General features: G+C 40.6%; 1 protein-coding gene and 1 long non-coding RNA gene across 2 annotated transcripts in view; one reads left to right on the plus strand and one right to left on the minus strand.

Annotated features, from left to right (window-relative positions):
• Positions 1–17,918, minus strand: part of HMGA2 (high mobility group AT-hook 2) — a 145,226-nt gene extending 127,308 nt beyond the window's left edge. Inside the window, exons 1-3 of the mRNA XM_069580959.1 lie at positions 17,735–17,918; positions 15,048–15,134; positions 4,647–4,697 (exon numbers count right to left, since the gene is read on the minus strand). Coding sequence (XP_069437060.1) covers positions 4,647–4,697; positions 15,048–15,134; positions 17,735–17,845 — 249 coding nt within the window. The 5' untranslated portion in view covers positions 17,846–17,918. The remainder of the gene's footprint in view (positions 1–4,646; positions 4,698–15,047; positions 15,135–17,734) is intronic.
• The window catches only part of LOC138435847 (uncharacterized), a 208,773-nt gene continuing 207,510 nt past the window's right edge, over positions 17,271–18,533 (plus strand). The window contains exon 1 of the long non-coding RNA XR_011255273.1: positions 17,271–17,952. This is a non-coding gene — a long non-coding RNA (uncharacterized lncRNA). The remainder of the gene's footprint in view (positions 17,953–18,533) is intronic.

The following is an 18,533-nucleotide window of genomic DNA, read 5'->3' on the forward strand; positions in this document are numbered from 1 at the left end:
ATCTCATAATCCTCTGTGGTCCCCTTTTTCTCCTGCCTTCAATCTCTCCCAGCATCAGGGTCTTTTCTAATGAGTTACCTCTTCGCATCAGGTGGCCAAAGTAGTGGAGCTTCAGCTTTAGCACCAGTCCTTCTAATAAATATTCAGGGTTGATTTCACTTAGGATTGACTGGTTTGATCTCCTTGCTGTCCACAGGATTCTCAAGAGTCTTTTCCAGCACCACAGTTCGAAAGCATCAATTATATCTAAATAAAGCTGAGTTGGGGCTTTATTTAGATAGAAGCTGTGTGCTGGCTAAGCCTTGTTGTATTTGCTTACAATGCATTTCATTTCGGGAGAAGGCAATGGCTACCCACTCCAGTGTTCTTGCCTGGAAAGTCCCATGGACAGAGGAGCCTGGTGGGCTGCCATCTATGGGGTCACACAGAGTCGGACACGGCTGAAGCGACTTAGCAGCAGCATCATTTCATTTTAGCAACATTAATCTCATTATTTCAAACAACTTATCTATTTCCTATTTTGTTGCCTATAATAAAGTTTATACAGGTTTTCCTTAGTGATGAGTTCAATTGGATATATTCCATTGATGCCGTTTTAGTTCTGATGCTTAGAAAGATGGCAAACCTATATCCTCCTTGCTATAGCCAAGGCATCTTTTTGAAACACAATTTGGTCATTTCACCTCCATGAGCAAAATCATTCAAGCAAATAAATAAAATGTATATGATTTTGTAAACCCTTCCTTAACTTGGTGAGCAAAGTTTCCATCCACCTGTACAGTCTCATCTCCCACCTGCACCCTCTGATCCCTCTGACCCAGTCACACTGGCTTTTCACCCCTATTCAATGTATTCCATCCAGCCACAGTGCCTTTGCAAGTACTACTTCTTTTGTCTAAGGTATATTTCAGGTGGTTAGTCACTACAGATCCCCAAGACCACAGCCAAGGATCACCTCAGAAAAGTGTTTCCTGGTCTCCCTGATAGCGATCACATCATGACTGCAAGCTCTGCTGCTGCTGCTGCTAAGCTGCTTCAGTCGTGTCCAACTCTGTGTGACCCCATAGATGGCAGCCCACCAGGCTCCCTGAGAGCACCCTTATTGCTCCTTCCCAGCACTAAGCACAGATGGCAAAGTTACAACTAATTACAGCTTCCTCCATCAGGGACAGAGCCTGTTGTTCTTACCATTGCATCCCCTGAAAGAAAGTCAATGAATACTTGTTGAATGAAAGAAAATATAAAATATAAAAAGGTAGATCTATATTTGATATGTACGCCAACACCAGCTTACTCAATAGTATGCTCACTAGTATAACGGAATAGCACTTCTTGACATCTAAGTCAAAAAAGGCTTGGGACTTCCTGGGTGGTCCAGTGGTAAAGACTTTGCCTTCCAATGCAGGAGGTGTGGGTTCGATCCCTAGATGGGAAACTAAGATCCCACATGCCTTGTGGCCAAAAAACCAAAAATTAAAAACAGAAGCAATATTGTTACAAGTTCAGTGAGACTCTAAAAATGGTCCATATCCAAAAAAGAATCTTAAAAGGAAAAAAGAGGTCTTGCTTGCAGCTTTCTCCTCACTGGGGAGAACATGCTCTCTGAAAGGCCAGAGTGCATGTTACAAGATTGACTACCTACCCTGAGACCACCAAGGTGGAAAGGCTATGTGTGTGGATGCTCCAGAGGACACTCTCAGATGCATCCAGATTTAAGCCAATTCTGCAAAAGCACCAGCCCTGTGAGTGAAGATACTTCCAGATTCTGCCCCAAGCATGAAAGGTACCCCCCAACACACACACACACACACACACACACACACACACACACACACACACACACACACACACATCCAGAGTCTCTTGAATCCTCCCAGCTGAAGCCCCAGACATCCTGAATCAGAAACAAGCCTTTCTGTTTCTGTTGTGCCCTATCCATATTCCTGACACAAAGAATCCAGGAGGGTTTTTTTTTCTTTTTACATTATTAAGTTTTAGGGTGGTTGATGAAACAGTAATAGGTAACTGGAACCATATGTCTAAAAGAGAGGTAATAAACCCACTGGTTATGGAGCCCACACCTGGAATATGATACTAAGTTCTGGGTGACATATTACAAAAGACAAAGAAAACAAGCATACTCAGAGGAGAATAAGAAGAATGTTTCTTTATGGGGAAGAGCTAAAAGGTTTAGAGATATTCAAACCAGAAAAGAGAACAAAGAGTATATATGTTAATTGCCTTCATCTGTCTGAAGAGCTATCACAAGTAAAAGTAACAATTACTCTGTATATTCCTAGGAAGGAGGCCTAGGAACAGTGAATGGAAGTTACAGGGAGTCAGATGGAAGTATTTTCTAATGTCCAGAGCTTTCCAGGAAAGAAGAGGCAGCCTTAAGAGGACATGAGTTTCCTAACATGAAAAGTAATCGAGCAGAGTCTAGATGATCACCACCTGGTGGGTTGGTTTGGAGAGAATTCATTTCTGGACCAGCAGGTTTTGAATGAAATGCTCTTACTTTAAGTTTGCCCTGCAACACTGAGATGTTTTTAATCTAAAGATCATCCCCATTTCCTTCTGCTAAGAAATCTAATCCTAATACATGTTGAGCAGAGGGGAAAAAAATACAAGAAGATGAATAAACTGAATGAAAGGCAATACCAAAGTATAAATAGAAAGGGATGCAGAATTCTTGATGGGAGAGGAATGGCAAACTAATAGGAAAATGCAATCCAGCAGAGCAGCAAAGGAACTCTGGAAAAAGATGAAGCATGAAGACGGAACCACAGAAGAGAGAAAGGGAAGGCTAAAGATCCCATCATAGATGATCCTGGGTAGGGAAGATGCCTTCATCTTTCTTGAGAAATGGTTTTATTCATTTTGAGACTTGTGTCCTCTGTCACTGGGAAAGACTGACCAGAAGAGCAAGGTAATGTAGCAGCATAAACAACAAGCTTCAGGTGGTAAAACTAGCAAAGCCATCCCATGTGGCTTAGCCAGTAAAGAATCTGCCTGCTAAATCACTGCAGATGGTGACTGCAGCCATGAAATTAAAAGACGCTTACTCCTTGGAAGGAAAGTTATGACCAACCTAGATAGTATATTCAAAAGCAGAGACATTACTTTGCTGACTAAGGTCCGGCTAGTCAAGGCTATGGCTTTTCCTGTGGTCATGTATGGATGTGAGAGTTGGACTGTGAAGAAGGCTGAGCCCCGAAGAATTGATGCTTTTGAACTGTGATGTTGGAGAAGACTCTTGAGAGTCCCTTGGACTGCAGGGAGATCCAGCCAGTCCATTCTGAAGGAGATCAGCCCTGGGATTTCTTTGGAAAGAATGATGCTAAAGCTGAAACTCCAGTACTTTGGCCACCTCATGTGAAGAGCTGACTCATTGGAAAAGACTCTGATGCTGGGAGGGATTGGGGGCAAGAGGAGAAGGGGACGACTGAGGATGAGATGGCTGGATGGCATCACGGACTCGATGGACGTGAGTCTTCGTGAACTCCTGGAGATGGTGATGGACAGGGAGGCCTGGTGTGCTGCGATTCATGGGGTCGCAGAGTCGGACACGACTGAGCAACTGAACTGAACTGAACTGAACTGAACGCAGGAGACACGATTTCAATCCCTGGGTCAGGAAGAGAGTTGTCATTTAGATGACGTCACTCCAAATGAGGGCTTCCCTGGTGGCTCCACAGTAAAGAATGCAGGAGACCTGGGTTCTATCTAAAATCCCATGAACAGAGGTGCCTGGTGAGTTACAGTCCATGGAGTCACAAAGAGTGGAACACAGCTTAGCGACTGAGCATGCATTTTCAGCCACCAGTGAATTTCTGACCTCAAAAAGATTCAGGATCTGTGTGCCTATGCAGTCAAGTAAGCTTGCACGGAAGCCACTGTCAGTATGTAAAAATGACCACTAAGGGAAGCAAGAAAAACTGGAGATTAAAACCTGGTTTCCCAACAAAGGCAATGTGAAAAGGAAAACACAAACCACCTAGAAAATGAGATATGTCCAAAGCCAAGTCATCCAGGAAATAGTAACAATAAGAAACGAAAAGAAAGAGGTAAAAAGTTATCTCAGACACACATTTCATCTGAATTTTATCACCATTTGTAATCAACTTCCAACATTTCATAATACCCTTTAACCTTAGTTACTCAACCCAGGGAAACAAGTCATCTCATTGTTACCGCATTTGAAGGAAGAGTAGAGACTCTTTTCATGTTGATAAGAGGTAGAAAAAGGAGACACTCCCAGGAAAGAAAAGTGTTTTGAGTAAACTCCTGGAGCCTGAGGGTAAGGAATGGTGGTTAATTTGCCTTAACCCTTTCAAAGATTTATCAAACCAGAAGTTAGAAATTAATGTAATTGATAAAATGAAATTTACTATACAATGCAGGGAGCTCAAATCTGGTGCTCTGTGATAACCTAGAGGGGTGGGAGGGGTGGGAGGTGGGAGGGAGGGAACATATATATAGATAAGGTTGATTCATGTTATGGTAGAAATCAACACAATATTAAAAGCAATTATTCTCCAATTGAAAAGAAATAAATTAACAACAACAACAACAACAACAACAACAAAAAGAACCCAGAAATTTTTCATTACAAAAAAGAACACAAATTTTATCTTATTACTCACCCATTTCCTAGGTCTGCCTCTTGGCCGTTTTTCTCCAGTGGCTTCTGCTTTCTGCAAAATGAAAAAGGAAGTCATATCGTTTCCTACCTGACATTTCTTTCAAGTGCTGCAACAAGGACCCATTCCAAGTAAGAATGTTCTGGTTTGCAGATGAGGTATTGGCATTGCTTTAACAATCTCAGTCTTCTTGAAGGCTCATCTTCTTCATTTTTCATTCCATGATGCAAAGAGGGATCTAGGCAACCCTCACCCTAATAGACTCTCCTGGAATGATCTCTGAAATGCATGAAAATGCTTTTAAAAAGCCATTTTGCAGTAGTTCCCTGGTGGTCTAGTGGTTGGGACTCCAGGCTTTCACTGCCTGGGCCTGGGTTCAATCCCTGGTAAGACAGAACAAGAGGTCAAAAGAACAAGGATTGAACAAGGTACAGATCCCATAAATCGCATGGTGCAGCCAAAAAAAAAAAGCCATTTTATCCTTATTTCTGACTGTAATAAAAACAGGAATTCCCATATACCCATAATTATGTAAAGTCAGATTTTAAAAAAAGTTTATTAAATGATTCTTTCCATAGCAAAACTAAAATTATGAAAATTAGCACTATATATTACTGTACAATTTACAAAGTACTTCTACATTACAAAGTACATTGTTAATCAAAAGCAAATCTAAACATGAGGGAAAATATATAGGCTTCCAAATCAAAGAAACAAATATTAGCCCACCTCTACATAGTTCATTTCCTATTCTTTGCCTCAAACAATCACCTGTCTATCAGTTCACCAAAAGCCGAGAAAGCAAAATAAGCTGGAAGAAATCATCAGTGTTTATCTCTGAGATAGAAACTAGGGATGCTAAAAATAATAATTAATAAAAAATGTATGTTATTAACAATTTCATACTCAACATAGACCTGACATGAATATATTTCTAACTCCCTTGAGAGTTTGTTCCATTGCTTTGCTTCACAGATTTTTCTGGTATCACAGCTATTTCTTCCCTTTTGAGTAAGATTTTAATACCATAAAGTAATTTCTCTTTTATCACCCCTACTGTAATCCCGAAATTCACCAGCACACACCCATCATATACTCCTATAAAAATACATTTATAATTTTCATTTGCAGGGTGAAAAAAACTTAGTACATACTCTTGTGTGTATGAGAATCTTCTCAAGGTTAACACAAAAATACAGGTAACCTGAGCCAGGATAACTTGTTTTACATTTTACTTCTGTTACTTGTGTTAGCAGACAGTGTATTTGGTACAATGATACTACAATTTCCTATTGTATAGTATCTGTCTACACTGTCAGATGACTCTCTCTCTTCAATCTGCCTGGTAAAAACAGATGGAGGTAACTGACAGATACAAAGATACACAGGTACATAGGCAAAGTAAGACTTTTACATCACAAAATTTATCACCAAATCGTCTTGACCTGGCATTAATCTAACAGGTTCCGTGAATTAACCGAAACTTCATCTGATTATAATGCTAGTGCATATTTATCAAGTATTTAAAGCACCCTAGGCACTGGGCCAAGTCATTCGCATGTGTTACTTTAATCTTTACAGCAGCCGTATAGGCAGCTATTGTTATTTCTCTTATTTTGCAAAGAGCAATTAAGTCTTAAATAGACAAGGTGAATAACTCAGTCTGCACACAAAGCAGATTTGAACCCAGTTCTGCTGGACTCTAAAGCCCAGACTTATTCTCCTAACAGTGCTACCTTCCTTTAGCATTCATATATTTGCTACTACAAAAAGACATCTTAGTTAACTGAAATTATCAGTTAACTCCAGCTAAGCATCAGATTTGGGCACTCTGAATCATAGCAGTAGGGGTTACTACTTTGAATGGTTCCACAAAGCAATCATTTCTTCTCAGGGATTGGTAGCCTTGTCTTACCTTCAGTCAGAAGGGCATGAGTAACTAGAGGTGCCCAGCAAATCACACATTCTTTCTGAGTGTTGTCTCCGAGAGGGAGGAACACAGACTCTGCTCTGGAAAGCTAAGGCTCAAATCTCTGCTCTGCGATGTTGGCTTTATGAGTTTGGGCAGGTCCCTGAAAACCTTAATTTGGGTTCAGGTGTGAAATGGAGATAATGCCTCCAGTGAGAAGTGATGTGGCAGCCATAAAGGAGGTGTTCAATATATGTTCTTTCACTTCTAATGTGATCGAACTCTTAAAGGGAAAGTTTCCTTTCAAGTTAGTCCAATCTCATAGAAGGTTCAGTCAATGCAAATATTCCATTACACCCATCTGTCACCTTAAGAATGAAGCTTTTAAGAAACCCTCTGGTTGATACATTGTGAGTTATAGGAGTACAAAATTCCCTAATACAGAAGCAGTGTCTGATTTAATCTTTAGGAGTGACTGTAAGATTGCAGTTTACTCAGTAGTAAATTATACAAACATGGAAGATAGAAATCCTTTTTAATGGGCCTGGGAATGGTAGGTGTGGTAGAGAGCAGGAGTTTGCTTGAGATCTTAAAGGCTAATGGCGCTTCTATGCTAGGCTTTTCTGTATGGTGGTTATGCTTCCAGATCCATGATGTGATCGGGTGTATCTAAAATCTGTTGAAGAGGGTTGTTTTCTAAAAGAGGGTTGTTTCACTACATTTCAGAGTTAAAGAAAGCAAACCTCTCATAGAGCGAGAAAGCCCAGCAAAGGAGAAGTCTTTAAGCCGAGCTTCCCATTTACAAAAAGTCTCTTCAAAAATAAAATTTGCACCATTAACTGAAGGGCAAAGTATCCTGATTATCACTTGGACTTGTTAAAAGTGAACTTGCTCCTTGGTCTTGGGGCCAGTATTACATGTAAGCTGAAACCCTCTTCTGAGACGACATCCACAAGAAGCACATTAGCTGTGCTGTGTGGCGGCGATCTGGGAGGTTTTCATTGTTCCTTAAAACCCACATTATTTAATCATTCTGATCAAACTTCACAAAGCCTGTAAAACCAGTTAGGATTTTCATTTGTAAACCAGCATAGATCCAGGAATTTTACATATTGGAAAACACTGGCTTTAACTTTTTTTTTTCCTGTGTTTAATGCTCTTCAGGATATTATTTTTCAATAGAAAACAAACAAAACATTTTGGAGGCCTGTTTTGTTTTTAATATAACAACATATGCAATACTGTGGAACTGTATATTTGGTTTTCCTTTGCCAGACTGGAATTTGGTTCCACGCTACGAACCCATGCATAATTCAGACAATAACGTACTCTAAATACTTAACTGCTTATCTCAGGGTGGGTGAGTAGGGAGCGAGGGTGGGAATTCTGCTTTTGTAAGAACTGAATTTCAGACTATTATCAGCACCGTTACATTAATATTTGCAACTGTCATATTTTAGAAACGTTATTCCCTCTTGACTTGTCTTCATTCATGTTTTTCTCTTTTCAAAGAAGTTCAGATTCAGAACTGTAGATTCATGAGGGTTGGGAAGATTCAGAACTGTAGATTCATGAGGGTTGGGAAGAATGTTAAGTAGGAAATGTAATTATTTCTGCCCCTAAGAAGTTCTGGTACTCCAGGCTCTTAAATGTATTAGCACTAAAAAATTAATTAAGAAAGGAAACTCATCTAGCAAATAGAACTCTTGAACTTGGAAAGGGTGCTTAGCATTAGTGTCTGGTGCATAAGATGTACTCACTACATATTTATTGCATGAAGGAAGGACGGAAAGTCGCTCTGGTATTTATGTCACCTGTGTGTCTTATTTCCCTCTTGCCATCAGAATTCTACGGCTTGGTAGGGCTTTAGAAGACATTTCATCCAGCTCCTTCATTTAACAAATAAAAAAACTTCTGGATGTACCATGATCTTCAAAGGCACAGCCTTCTGGTTTACTTGGGGGCCAGAAATTTGTGAGGGTGGGTTGCAGAGGGCCCATACTCCCAATGCCTTTATAAGCTTATATAGAACTGCCCAGCAAAGGTTTCTCAAAACCTAACTTCCAACCTATGTTTCTGGTTACTGGAGAAAACATAATCTACCTTGTAGCAAATATTTTACAAAGTATTTGACAGCACATAATATGGAACAATCATAAGTTTTAGAATTGGATTTGAACTCAAATCCAGATGCTCCCATTTATGACAGCTTAACTTTAGACACGTCACAGTCTACGTCTCTGAATCAGTTTTCTCATTTGTGGAATGAAGACCACAAAGCCTACATCAGAAGATTAACAGAGCTATACATGTAAGGTAAGGCTGATAAAAGTTAAAGCAGTAGGTAGAAAAGTGTTAGTTGCTCAGTCGTGTCCAACTCTGCGACCCTGTGGACTGTAGCTGCCAGGCTCCTCTATCCATGGGATTCTCCAGGCAAGAATACTAGAGTGGGTAAACCAATGTAATTTCTTAATTCCCTCCATATTTTGAAATGTTACTTAAAAAAAAAAAACCTCCCTGGGACTTCCCTGGGGGTCCAGTTTTAAGACTCTGTGCTCCAACTGCAGAGGGCACAGGTTCAATTTTTGGTGAGGAACTAAAATCAAGATCTCACACACCCAAACGAAAGGCCAAAAAGTAGAAAACAACAACAAAAAAAACCACCCTCCCAATTCTGTAAGTTTCCAAAGTAATGAGTGAGCATTGTCTGAGCATTGTCTTACTTATGTAAGGCAGCTATTACTAACCCCCCAACTGGGCGATTAAGCAATCTATCCACGTGTTTAAGTGGTGGAATTGAGACCTCATCTGATTTTAATGCAATAAAAGGTCTGTTCTTCTGGGAGACAGTCCCATATAAGTAGCCATGGGGAAATGTGGGGCTTTCCTGGTGGCTCAGATGGTAAAGAATCTGTTTGCAATGCAGGAGGACCCAGGTTTGATCCCTGGGGGAAATTATGAAAAAAAAAAAAAAACAAACAAAAAAACACAACACTTCCAGGGTGGAAATCAAATGAGTAGTTAAGACTAAAATATTTCCGAGTTTCCTATAAAGACATAGGCAAAAGCTGAGACTGGGAACCAAGCGCAATATCTACTTCTGACTTCTGGGTCAAATTTAGATAGCAATTAATCTTTTTGTTATTCTAAATGCTCACAGCATACTGTGATAATGCATGGAAGTCAGAATGCCCCTACTCTAAATCAGTCAGCGAGTCTATACACAAACACAAAAGAGCTAGAGAAACTATCAGCTCAGTGGTACCCTGCTTTGTTTCCGTGTATTTTTACAAATATATGTATATACGACCAAGACCGACAGACTTAAGAGCAAATGGAGCCACCTAAAAAAGCATAGAAAGTCACATTTATTTCTTTTAGTAGTTCTTTCAAAAATACAGTGTAAATCAATGTGCTGTGGTAATCAAAATCCACTGGACTGACTGTCACACTAAATGATAAGTAATTCTCACTTAACCTTTATGCTAATCTAGTTCGATGAGTTTCCCAACTGTATGTGCAACCATTTCAGTCTTTAAAAACAATTACAATCTTTCCATTAGTACATATTTTCAAAGAGGAAATAAAAGTGAATTCTATCATCCATTGTAGTTCATGCTCATCTTCCCCAAGGAAGTCCTTGTTGTCAACTCCCATGTCATTATTTACACATGCCTGTCTTCACTTATACAAAAACAAAATTAAAGCCAAGGCCAAAATGACAGGAAAAGCTATTTTCAAAGTTTAGGATTCTCCTCTTTAAACGGTTCTTTCTTCCTCTTTTGTAATCAGAGAAATCAATAGCAATGATATGAGAGTTCACATGGGTGACCTTCCAAACAAACTGTTCCTTACATTATCCTGGAGAAAAAAAAATGGCTGTGACTGCTCCTTGCTCAATCAATCAGAAGATGCCATTCAGCAATGTTCAGTAGATTAAAGCAATATAGAATAATAAAGCAGCAGCCTAAAATGGAATCCATTTTCCATTTACCTTTTTCTCCTGGTTGGCAGAACAAAAACTCAAGAGCTGACAATTTCAGAATTAAGGATAGTAAAATTCATTGTTCCACCCTTGTGCCAAACTATATGGTTCCCAAGTGAGTTCTGGAAACTGCAGAAAGTCAGGTAACAAGATAAGATAGATCTGAATGATTTAACTAACATAAAATGCTCTTCAGCACCCATCTAGTCTTTAAAAAGAACTGAAAAGGAAACAGAATACCAATCTGGAGTGTTCTCTTGAGCAAAATGATCTGTTGAGACCTTGAGATAAAAATGAGCCAGCGCTGGAGGTCAGTCAAAGTAATGAGAGGCTTTCGACGAAAAAGTTCAGAATGATAACTGCCAAAGAAAGAGATTTCTGGGTCCCCTAAAGTAAAGGGACTTCAGAAAATAACTCAAATGCATTTGAATCTTCCATATTTGGATCATAATCTACGATGACTCAAAGGCATTGTGAAAGAGAATTTACTGATACATTAAGGCTCCGTCCTCTCTGGAAAGTGAAGTGAAAAAAAGGAGGCAACTGTTTAGGTAGAACAGCCTACAATACCAAGATAATGGAGACAACAACTAGGCTTTATGTAACTCCACCTGACTGGACTCATCTGTATCCTTGAGCCCTGAGTACCAGTGGAAATTGCTTGCCTATAAAAACAGAGGAATTCAAACTAAGTCATATTAGTAACATAGAAGCTATAAGCTGGAATTGTACCACAACTTCCAATTCAATCTTTCCCTGACTTACCTATAATGATGCTTTTGGTTCCTGTCTTCAGTTGGACCTACTATATCCTGCAAAAAAAATCATGCCCTCACTCAGCATCTATGCTTGAACATTTGTCTGAAATGATGAGGAAACCCCATTCTTTCCTTCTATAATATCTGTGCATAGTGTTATTAATCATTTATGAAAAATCAACCACTTTTCGAGGAAGGAACATGATTAGAAAAGGGACAATTTCTTTATTTCTTTACAGTAGCCAATTCATATCAGGTTTTCTTTGTATAGGCAAATGGAAAATATAAATCAAGTGTTTGTCTGAATACATTATTTGAAGTACACTTTACCTAAACCCTATTTTCATTTTGTGCTTTTTCTCTTTACTATACCTAAAGTCCAAAGGAAGTTCCGGAATGTCTATGATATGAAGGAAGGCTATCTCACACCTGAGATCTATTTTATGTGCAGTTCTTTCAATTAAATTTAATTTAATCTCATAATTTTTTCTTTTTTTCTAAAAGTACCTGAAAGACAATTGGCTTGAGACTTACAGATGACTTTGACTTCTGAGAAATCCCTCCAGTGTTCTTTTATGATTAAAAAGCCACAACAAAAACCCTAAACTAAAGGAGATTATATCTTTCTACTTTCCAAACATGAGAATATGAAAATACAAAGTATTTTCATTCAGCACAAACAGGAGAGGAAAACAAAATAAAACAAAAAGGAAATTAAGAGGCAACTGGTCACAGGTATATCTCAAACTAACACATAAATAAAAGGGTCAAGACACACACACATGCATACTCAACATGAATAAATTATTTATTCAGGAAAACATTAACTTCTGATCTTTTATTAAGATAACAATATGACTCTGGTTCAGGGATGAATTTTGAGCACTCAGACTGGTGCTCTTGGGAATAACTAGAATTTCTACATAATGGTTATCCATGAGAACTTGTCATAATGGACTAGAAGCAAAGTCAAGAATAGTTACATTCTCTTCCAAAAGTTCCAAGCATAACAAATTGTGTTTTCATAAATGTTTGTTTTTTGTATTACACAAATCAATTTTATATTGAATGTGGCCTGAAATTAAAGTGATAGCTAATTTAGTAGTCCTCCACTTGGTCTTGCAACTTTCCACATGCATTGTCAAGTTTCACATTGCTAATTTTCCAACAAGCAGTTTTGTTTTCAAATGCCCCAAGGCCAGTTACTGAGTCTAAATACAAACTGTGTAAGTAAAGAAATTTCAAGCAGCAAGAAAATTTAAACATACAGCATCATCAGGATCCCAGTGTACATTGCATCTTCTCTAATTTTAGAGCTCTGTTCTCTTATATACTTACCAGTTTTTATTATATATTTTCCATTATGATGAGCTTTGGTTTGTAGGAGAATTCCCAATTTATTAATCACAGAAGACTTCTCATCCCTACCCTGGTCAGTCTAGCAGGGTATGTTTATCTTACATGATATGAACAATGTAACTTTCCAAAAAAAATTGCTTTTCAAAGTCCTAACAAAAATGTTTTGTTAGAATATATGTTTGACAAAAAATATGTTTGATAATCATGTTTATATAAGGTAAAAGCAAACTCAATAAATACTGATCTGAAACTGAAAATACCTTAAGTTTACTCATGCCATGAATAATTCATCAATGTCATTCATTATTTTGTGAAGTATTATCTTTTCCAAATGAAGCGTAATTTATAAAACTGAAGAACTATAACAGTCATGTTCTGAGCAAAAATATTTATCCAGTTTTATTAGAAAGGGAACTTTTATAACAGAAGTGTGTGAAATACTTTTGTCTGGAAGAATGAAAGATTTCAGAGAAAACTTTCCTTGGGAAAAAGAAATCCTACTTCTGGTTTGGAAGTTGTAATGTTATATGCATACACATGAAGAATTATCAGAAAGGTGAGTAGCCTAAGGGTCATTTATAAACACCTATCACCAAAGTAACTAAAAATAAGTTACACCTTACTTGGGAAGAGACCAACTTTCTGTTATTTTGCTTTAAGTGGTAAATTAGGCACAAGTCTCAGCTTTCCTTTTGTCAATATAAGATTTTGTTAGTCACTGGCAAACTTTTCAGAATGAAGAAAAGGTGATGGAAGCATATCTTTACTCATTCAGAAAATGTAATACAGTAAAATCTGAGAGATAATTTTCCCTCTTTTGTATTAAATTTTAAATAATTTATTTATGATGAGATTTACAGATTTTTTTTTTCCTGGCAAATGTTATAATGATGCATCTGTCAGCTAGCTACCAAGATATTCCTTTGCCATTCCATTAGAGTCAAATTAAGATAAAATTAACTTCCGCAACAACAACAAAAAAACTTCTTTGGTAAATTAGCCCTTTTTATTTAATTTAATAAAGCAGGTAAAAAAAAAACAAAGTATTCATGTTAGTAATACCAGATTACATATTGTCATTTTTAAATGACAAGATAATTTAGAACTACTTTAAAGTGTATTGATTAAATATAAGCATGATTAAATCTCCACTCTGAGAAGCAATTATATTTAAGTATATTAGAAATCTGCTCTTTCAGCTCTGTTCAAGACTTAAAACAGACAAAACCTCACAGTTGCTCCCTAAATAACTTTATATGTATCCCTGGTTGCTATGGTAGTTTACAACACTGAAACCTATCAAATATAATATGGTTAGTGCTCAAAGTCATAGAGAAAACCACACAAAACATTAATTCCCCAAAGATGAGCATATAGTTATTCTTAACAAACACTGTACATAGTATACTCAAATCTACTGTAAAGATACATAAAAATTGACTTCTGAATTTTGAACCTTTGTTTTTAACAAGTATACAAACCTACAAATAAAATACAGAAACGTTTTTCTGATTTATTTGTAAAGCTTAAAAATTGTGATTTTTGTCTTCACCTTCACTTCTCTGTGTATGCACTGATCCTGAGATATTTCTTCTTTGTGAGTTCAAATACCATCAACATGAAGTTTTTAAACTGCAATTTAAAATTTATAAAGAAAAACACTGGAAGTTACACTTGGTTGGGTTCTATTCTGCCCCAAAATGTACAATAAATGAGCCAAACATTTGTTTTAAAAATTTCTCATTGTCCTATTCAGAACATTTCTGTATCACCTGAGATGGAAAGGCTTTTGAGAGACGATGATGTATTATATTGCAGGTTGATGGCAAACAAGCAAAATACTTATCAGCACATTTAAAGCTGTAAAATTTGTGAATTTTCCCCCCAGAATCCTATAATTGAATTTACTTCTAATTATCACCTATTTGGCAAAGTCCTTAACTTGAAGAGTGGGATTTGGTTTTCCAGTAATCATGTAAATAAGCACAAAGTAAATTAATCTTTATTATTTTTTAAGGAAATTGCAAAAACTTCACTGCCAAACAAAATCTATACTTTTTTTTTTTTTTAACTATTTCACAACTGGTGCAAATCTTTTTTTCTTTTGGGTACAAATCTTATTTGTTTATTCTTTACTCTCTTACCTCCCCCCCACCCCCATCTCTGCTTTAAGTTTCTTATTATTTGGTGATTGTTTAAAAACAACCCCAAGCAGCTTCATGAACTTTTTATGCTAAGTATATGCTTGGAAATCTCACCAATAGTAAATGAAGGAAATGAGTCTTGGGTTACCCACTTGGGAGAAATCCTTAGGTGTGGATCTAGAATGGGAAAATTACAAGGAGGTTCCTATGGGTGTTGAGAAAGTTGGGAGGACTTAAGAAATCTCTCACCTTTTGAGCTGCTTTGGAGGGACTCTTGTTTTTGCTGCCTTTGGGTCTTCCCCTTGGTCTCTTAGGAGAGGGCTCACCGGTTGGCTCCTAGTTTCGAGGGAAAAAAAAATTCTGTTGTGGCAAGAATGTCTGAAAGAAATTGACCCTGACTCTATAGATATATTTTCTGCCTGTGCTGCTCAACAGAACCGTTGGAACACATTCAATTCAAGCACAAATGGATGATGCTGGTACAGAGTTTACAGAAAGGGGAAATAACTAGACTTTTAATCCAGGGATTAAAAGAGGAAATTCTATTTTGCATATGAAAACTAGATTCTATTTCAACCAGAGAAAGGTAACAAAGGCTGACAAGGTTGCATGTTCCAGAAAGAAAGTTATGTATCCTTAAAGTGCAAAATATGCAAGGTTGTGTATTTGGCAACTGAGAGAAATAATAAGCATTTTACACAAATACTACTCTCCACTGTACTACCATTTTAAACAACAGAAATATGAAGCTAACATCATAAATATTTCAACAATCTCCCATACTGAAAAGGCGGCTTTTGATCATTCTGTATATCTGCACTGTAAGTCAATTATGACTCAATCAACACATTGAGTAAAATATTGGAGCAATTATCCAACTTTTTCAACTTAAAATAACTCCATTCCTCCTGAAATTTCCAAATAATTAGGGTAACTCCGTTGTGGAAGGCTTTGCTTGAATTATCTAGATAATTGCTTCAATTCTTCACTTCCCTTTGGAGATGCAGCCATGGTCTCCAGTCTACATTTAAATATCTTTTGATAAAAATAAGCATTTTTTCCAAAACTTTCTTTTGGGAAAACCCTTCTGGGGATGAACTGAAGGAAACTAAAAGGGGTAGGGGGGGGGGTGGTAGTGAGAAGGAATGCAAGTGTCTGGGATGGAGAAATTGAAACTATCAATAGGTTTAGCAAAACTTTAAATGGCTTCTATGCCAAGTAGTAAATACTCAAGTGGTTAAGAGAATGCGATGATTAATATTCCAGATCCTAAATATTTATCCAGTGAATCATCAATTAACATTTCATTCAGATTCGGTGATTAAATGAGACTAATTAGCTTAAAATGCATCAAAGTCTTCAATGAAAATTCGCATCCTATTTAGACAATCTGGGAAAGGCTTCCTGCAAGCTTCTGTGGGACCACTAGCGCCAGTGGGCACATCCGGAGAAAAATCGGAGACACATTTTTCTTTCTTTGTGAACTCTGCCTTAACTCAAAGGTAAAACCTTCAATCACCTCCAGACCCCGCTGCAATTTTATTTGGATTATTTTTCAGAGGTGGGGGGCAATTAGCAGAGTTTGAGAAAGCTGGGTGGGAAACAAGGGCGGGGGGAAGGGCAGTGACTTCCTGGGAGGTGTAAAACAGGATCCTAACGCGGTGTAAAGTGTCGCTCGGGCAGAGCGGGAAAACTCTGGGGCCTCTAGATTGGCTTGTTTCCTTTGATGATTTCAAAAAGGTACAACAGCTTTTCTAAAACGCAATGGCAAGCAAACACTGTTCGGTTTCCCCACCTTGCTCTAGGTAGCTTTAGGACTCTAGGATTATTTTCTACTCGGCCTATTTGCCCTGAAAGAAGCGCTTTAAAGCTAAAGAACGCAGAAGTAGTTTTAAAGCCCGCGGAAGCGGAGTTTAAATGTTCTCAATAGACAAGTCCCGCTCAAGCCCTACCCGCGAAGGCTTGGAAATTGCCGCGAACAAAACCCCTCCGCCCTGGGCGCTGCGCGCAGCTCTGCAAGCGCCGGCTGCACGCTTAATTGGTTGCATCCGCAGACAAAACCCTCCACTCGGCGGGGTCCCGGGCGCCCCTCGATCGTCCCCTCCCAGCCCCCAGCCACTCGTTCTGGAAGGGTACATTTAATGTCTGCAGCGCTGAGGCGCGGGATCCGGAGGCAAAAGGGGGACTGGGCGCCTGGCGAGGAAGTGACCCTAGCTACCGTGCACCCTCTTGGACACTACTTTCCACTGCGCCCTTAGCCAAACTAGTTAATCCTGTCCCGTGGGGACGCAGGATCTCCTGCAGCCCCTTTCCTGGGACACCTCAGCAGCGGCGGCCGCAGATCGGACGCCGCGCCGCATTTAAAGAGCCCTAACAGAACCGGGCGGGCCCACGAGTTCTTTGTCGGGAGGGCGCGAGTCTCAGGCCACCGAGAACTTGGGGAGGGCGCCAAGGGGGCGGCTGCGGCGCGCCAGTTCCTGGCCAGCGAGCAGCCCGGGTTGGCGGGAGAAAGAGCCTCCGGGCCCCCAAGACTTCAGCCCCTCCAACCCTGACCCGCGAGAGGACCCCTGCCTCCCGGGCCACTGTAAAGCGACTAGGAAAGTACTTGGCAAGTCCCGGTTTGTCGGACCCGGCCGTTTCCCGTCGCCAGGAGACACCGCGCCACTCGGGCCGGGCACAATAGCGAAAGTCCGAGGACGCTTCGCCCGACCCCACCTCCTGCTCGCACCCGGCCGCCCGCCGCGGCTCCCACCTCCCGGCCCGGAGGGGAGCAGGGTTCAGCCGCGCACTCGCGCCGCGGACTCCGCAGCCCGCCCCCGCGGCGGCGTGCGGCGGCCGTGGCGCCTGGACTCCCGCGCTAGGGTGGCCGCGCGTCGCGGGGCCCTCGCGGAGGTAGCGGAGGTGGGCTACTGCCCCCACCCCGCCCGCGTACTGACTTGCTGCTGCTTCCTGGGTCGGCCGCGTCCTCTCTTCTGAGGCGCCGGGGCGGCAGGTTGTCCCTGGGCTGAAGTGGACGGCTGCCCGGCGCCTTCACCGCGTGCGCTCATCCTGCCTCCCGCCGCCGCTACCGCTGCCGCCGCCGCTCCTACCGCCGCTGCAGCCGCTTCGCCTCTGTCGCCCTGAATCAGCCCGGCACCTTTCGGGAGATTGCGAGGTAGGGCTGGAGAATGAGGCGGGGTGGGCGAGAGCTGGCGTGCGGCGAGGGCTGCTGCTGCTTAGGCTGCCGCCGCTGCCACCATCAACACCGGACGTCCAGCGGCTGCCAAAAAGAGAGAAGAGGGGAGGAGGAGGAGGAGAGAAGGAGGCGCTGCTGGTGGCGGCGGCAGCGGTGGGTGGGTGCCGGAGGTGGAGGTGGCGGTGGAGGTGGAGGTAGTGAGAGGAGGAGGAAAGCGAGGGAGAAGGAAAAGAGGAGTTGAAGTTGGGAGGCTCCCCTCTCAGTTTGGGATCAGAAGTTGCGGTCACCGGGAGCACTTCGGAAGCGGCTTGGAAAGGGAAGAGACTTGGAGTGAATTGTGTCCCTTGAAATGTTAGGCGGGGAAAGAATTCCTCCTCCTCTTCCCCCCCGCTCCGCGCTCACAGAGCAAGAAAGAGAAAGAGAGAGAAAACAAATAACGCCTTGGGCAGTCGGAAAGCGAAGGGAGGATGGGGAGATTCTGCGGGGATCCGGTCGGGCACTGGGCGCAGGCAGGGGACGGAGCGGTGGGTGGCACCGTTCCTTCTCGGGTGGCGGGAGCG

This window comes from Ovis canadensis, chromosome 3, assembly GCF_042477335.2.
Source record: "Ovis canadensis isolate MfBH-ARS-UI-01 breed Bighorn chromosome 3, ARS-UI_OviCan_v2, whole genome shotgun sequence".
Classification (NCBI taxonomy): domain Eukaryota; kingdom Metazoa; phylum Chordata; class Mammalia; order Artiodactyla; family Bovidae; genus Ovis; species Ovis canadensis.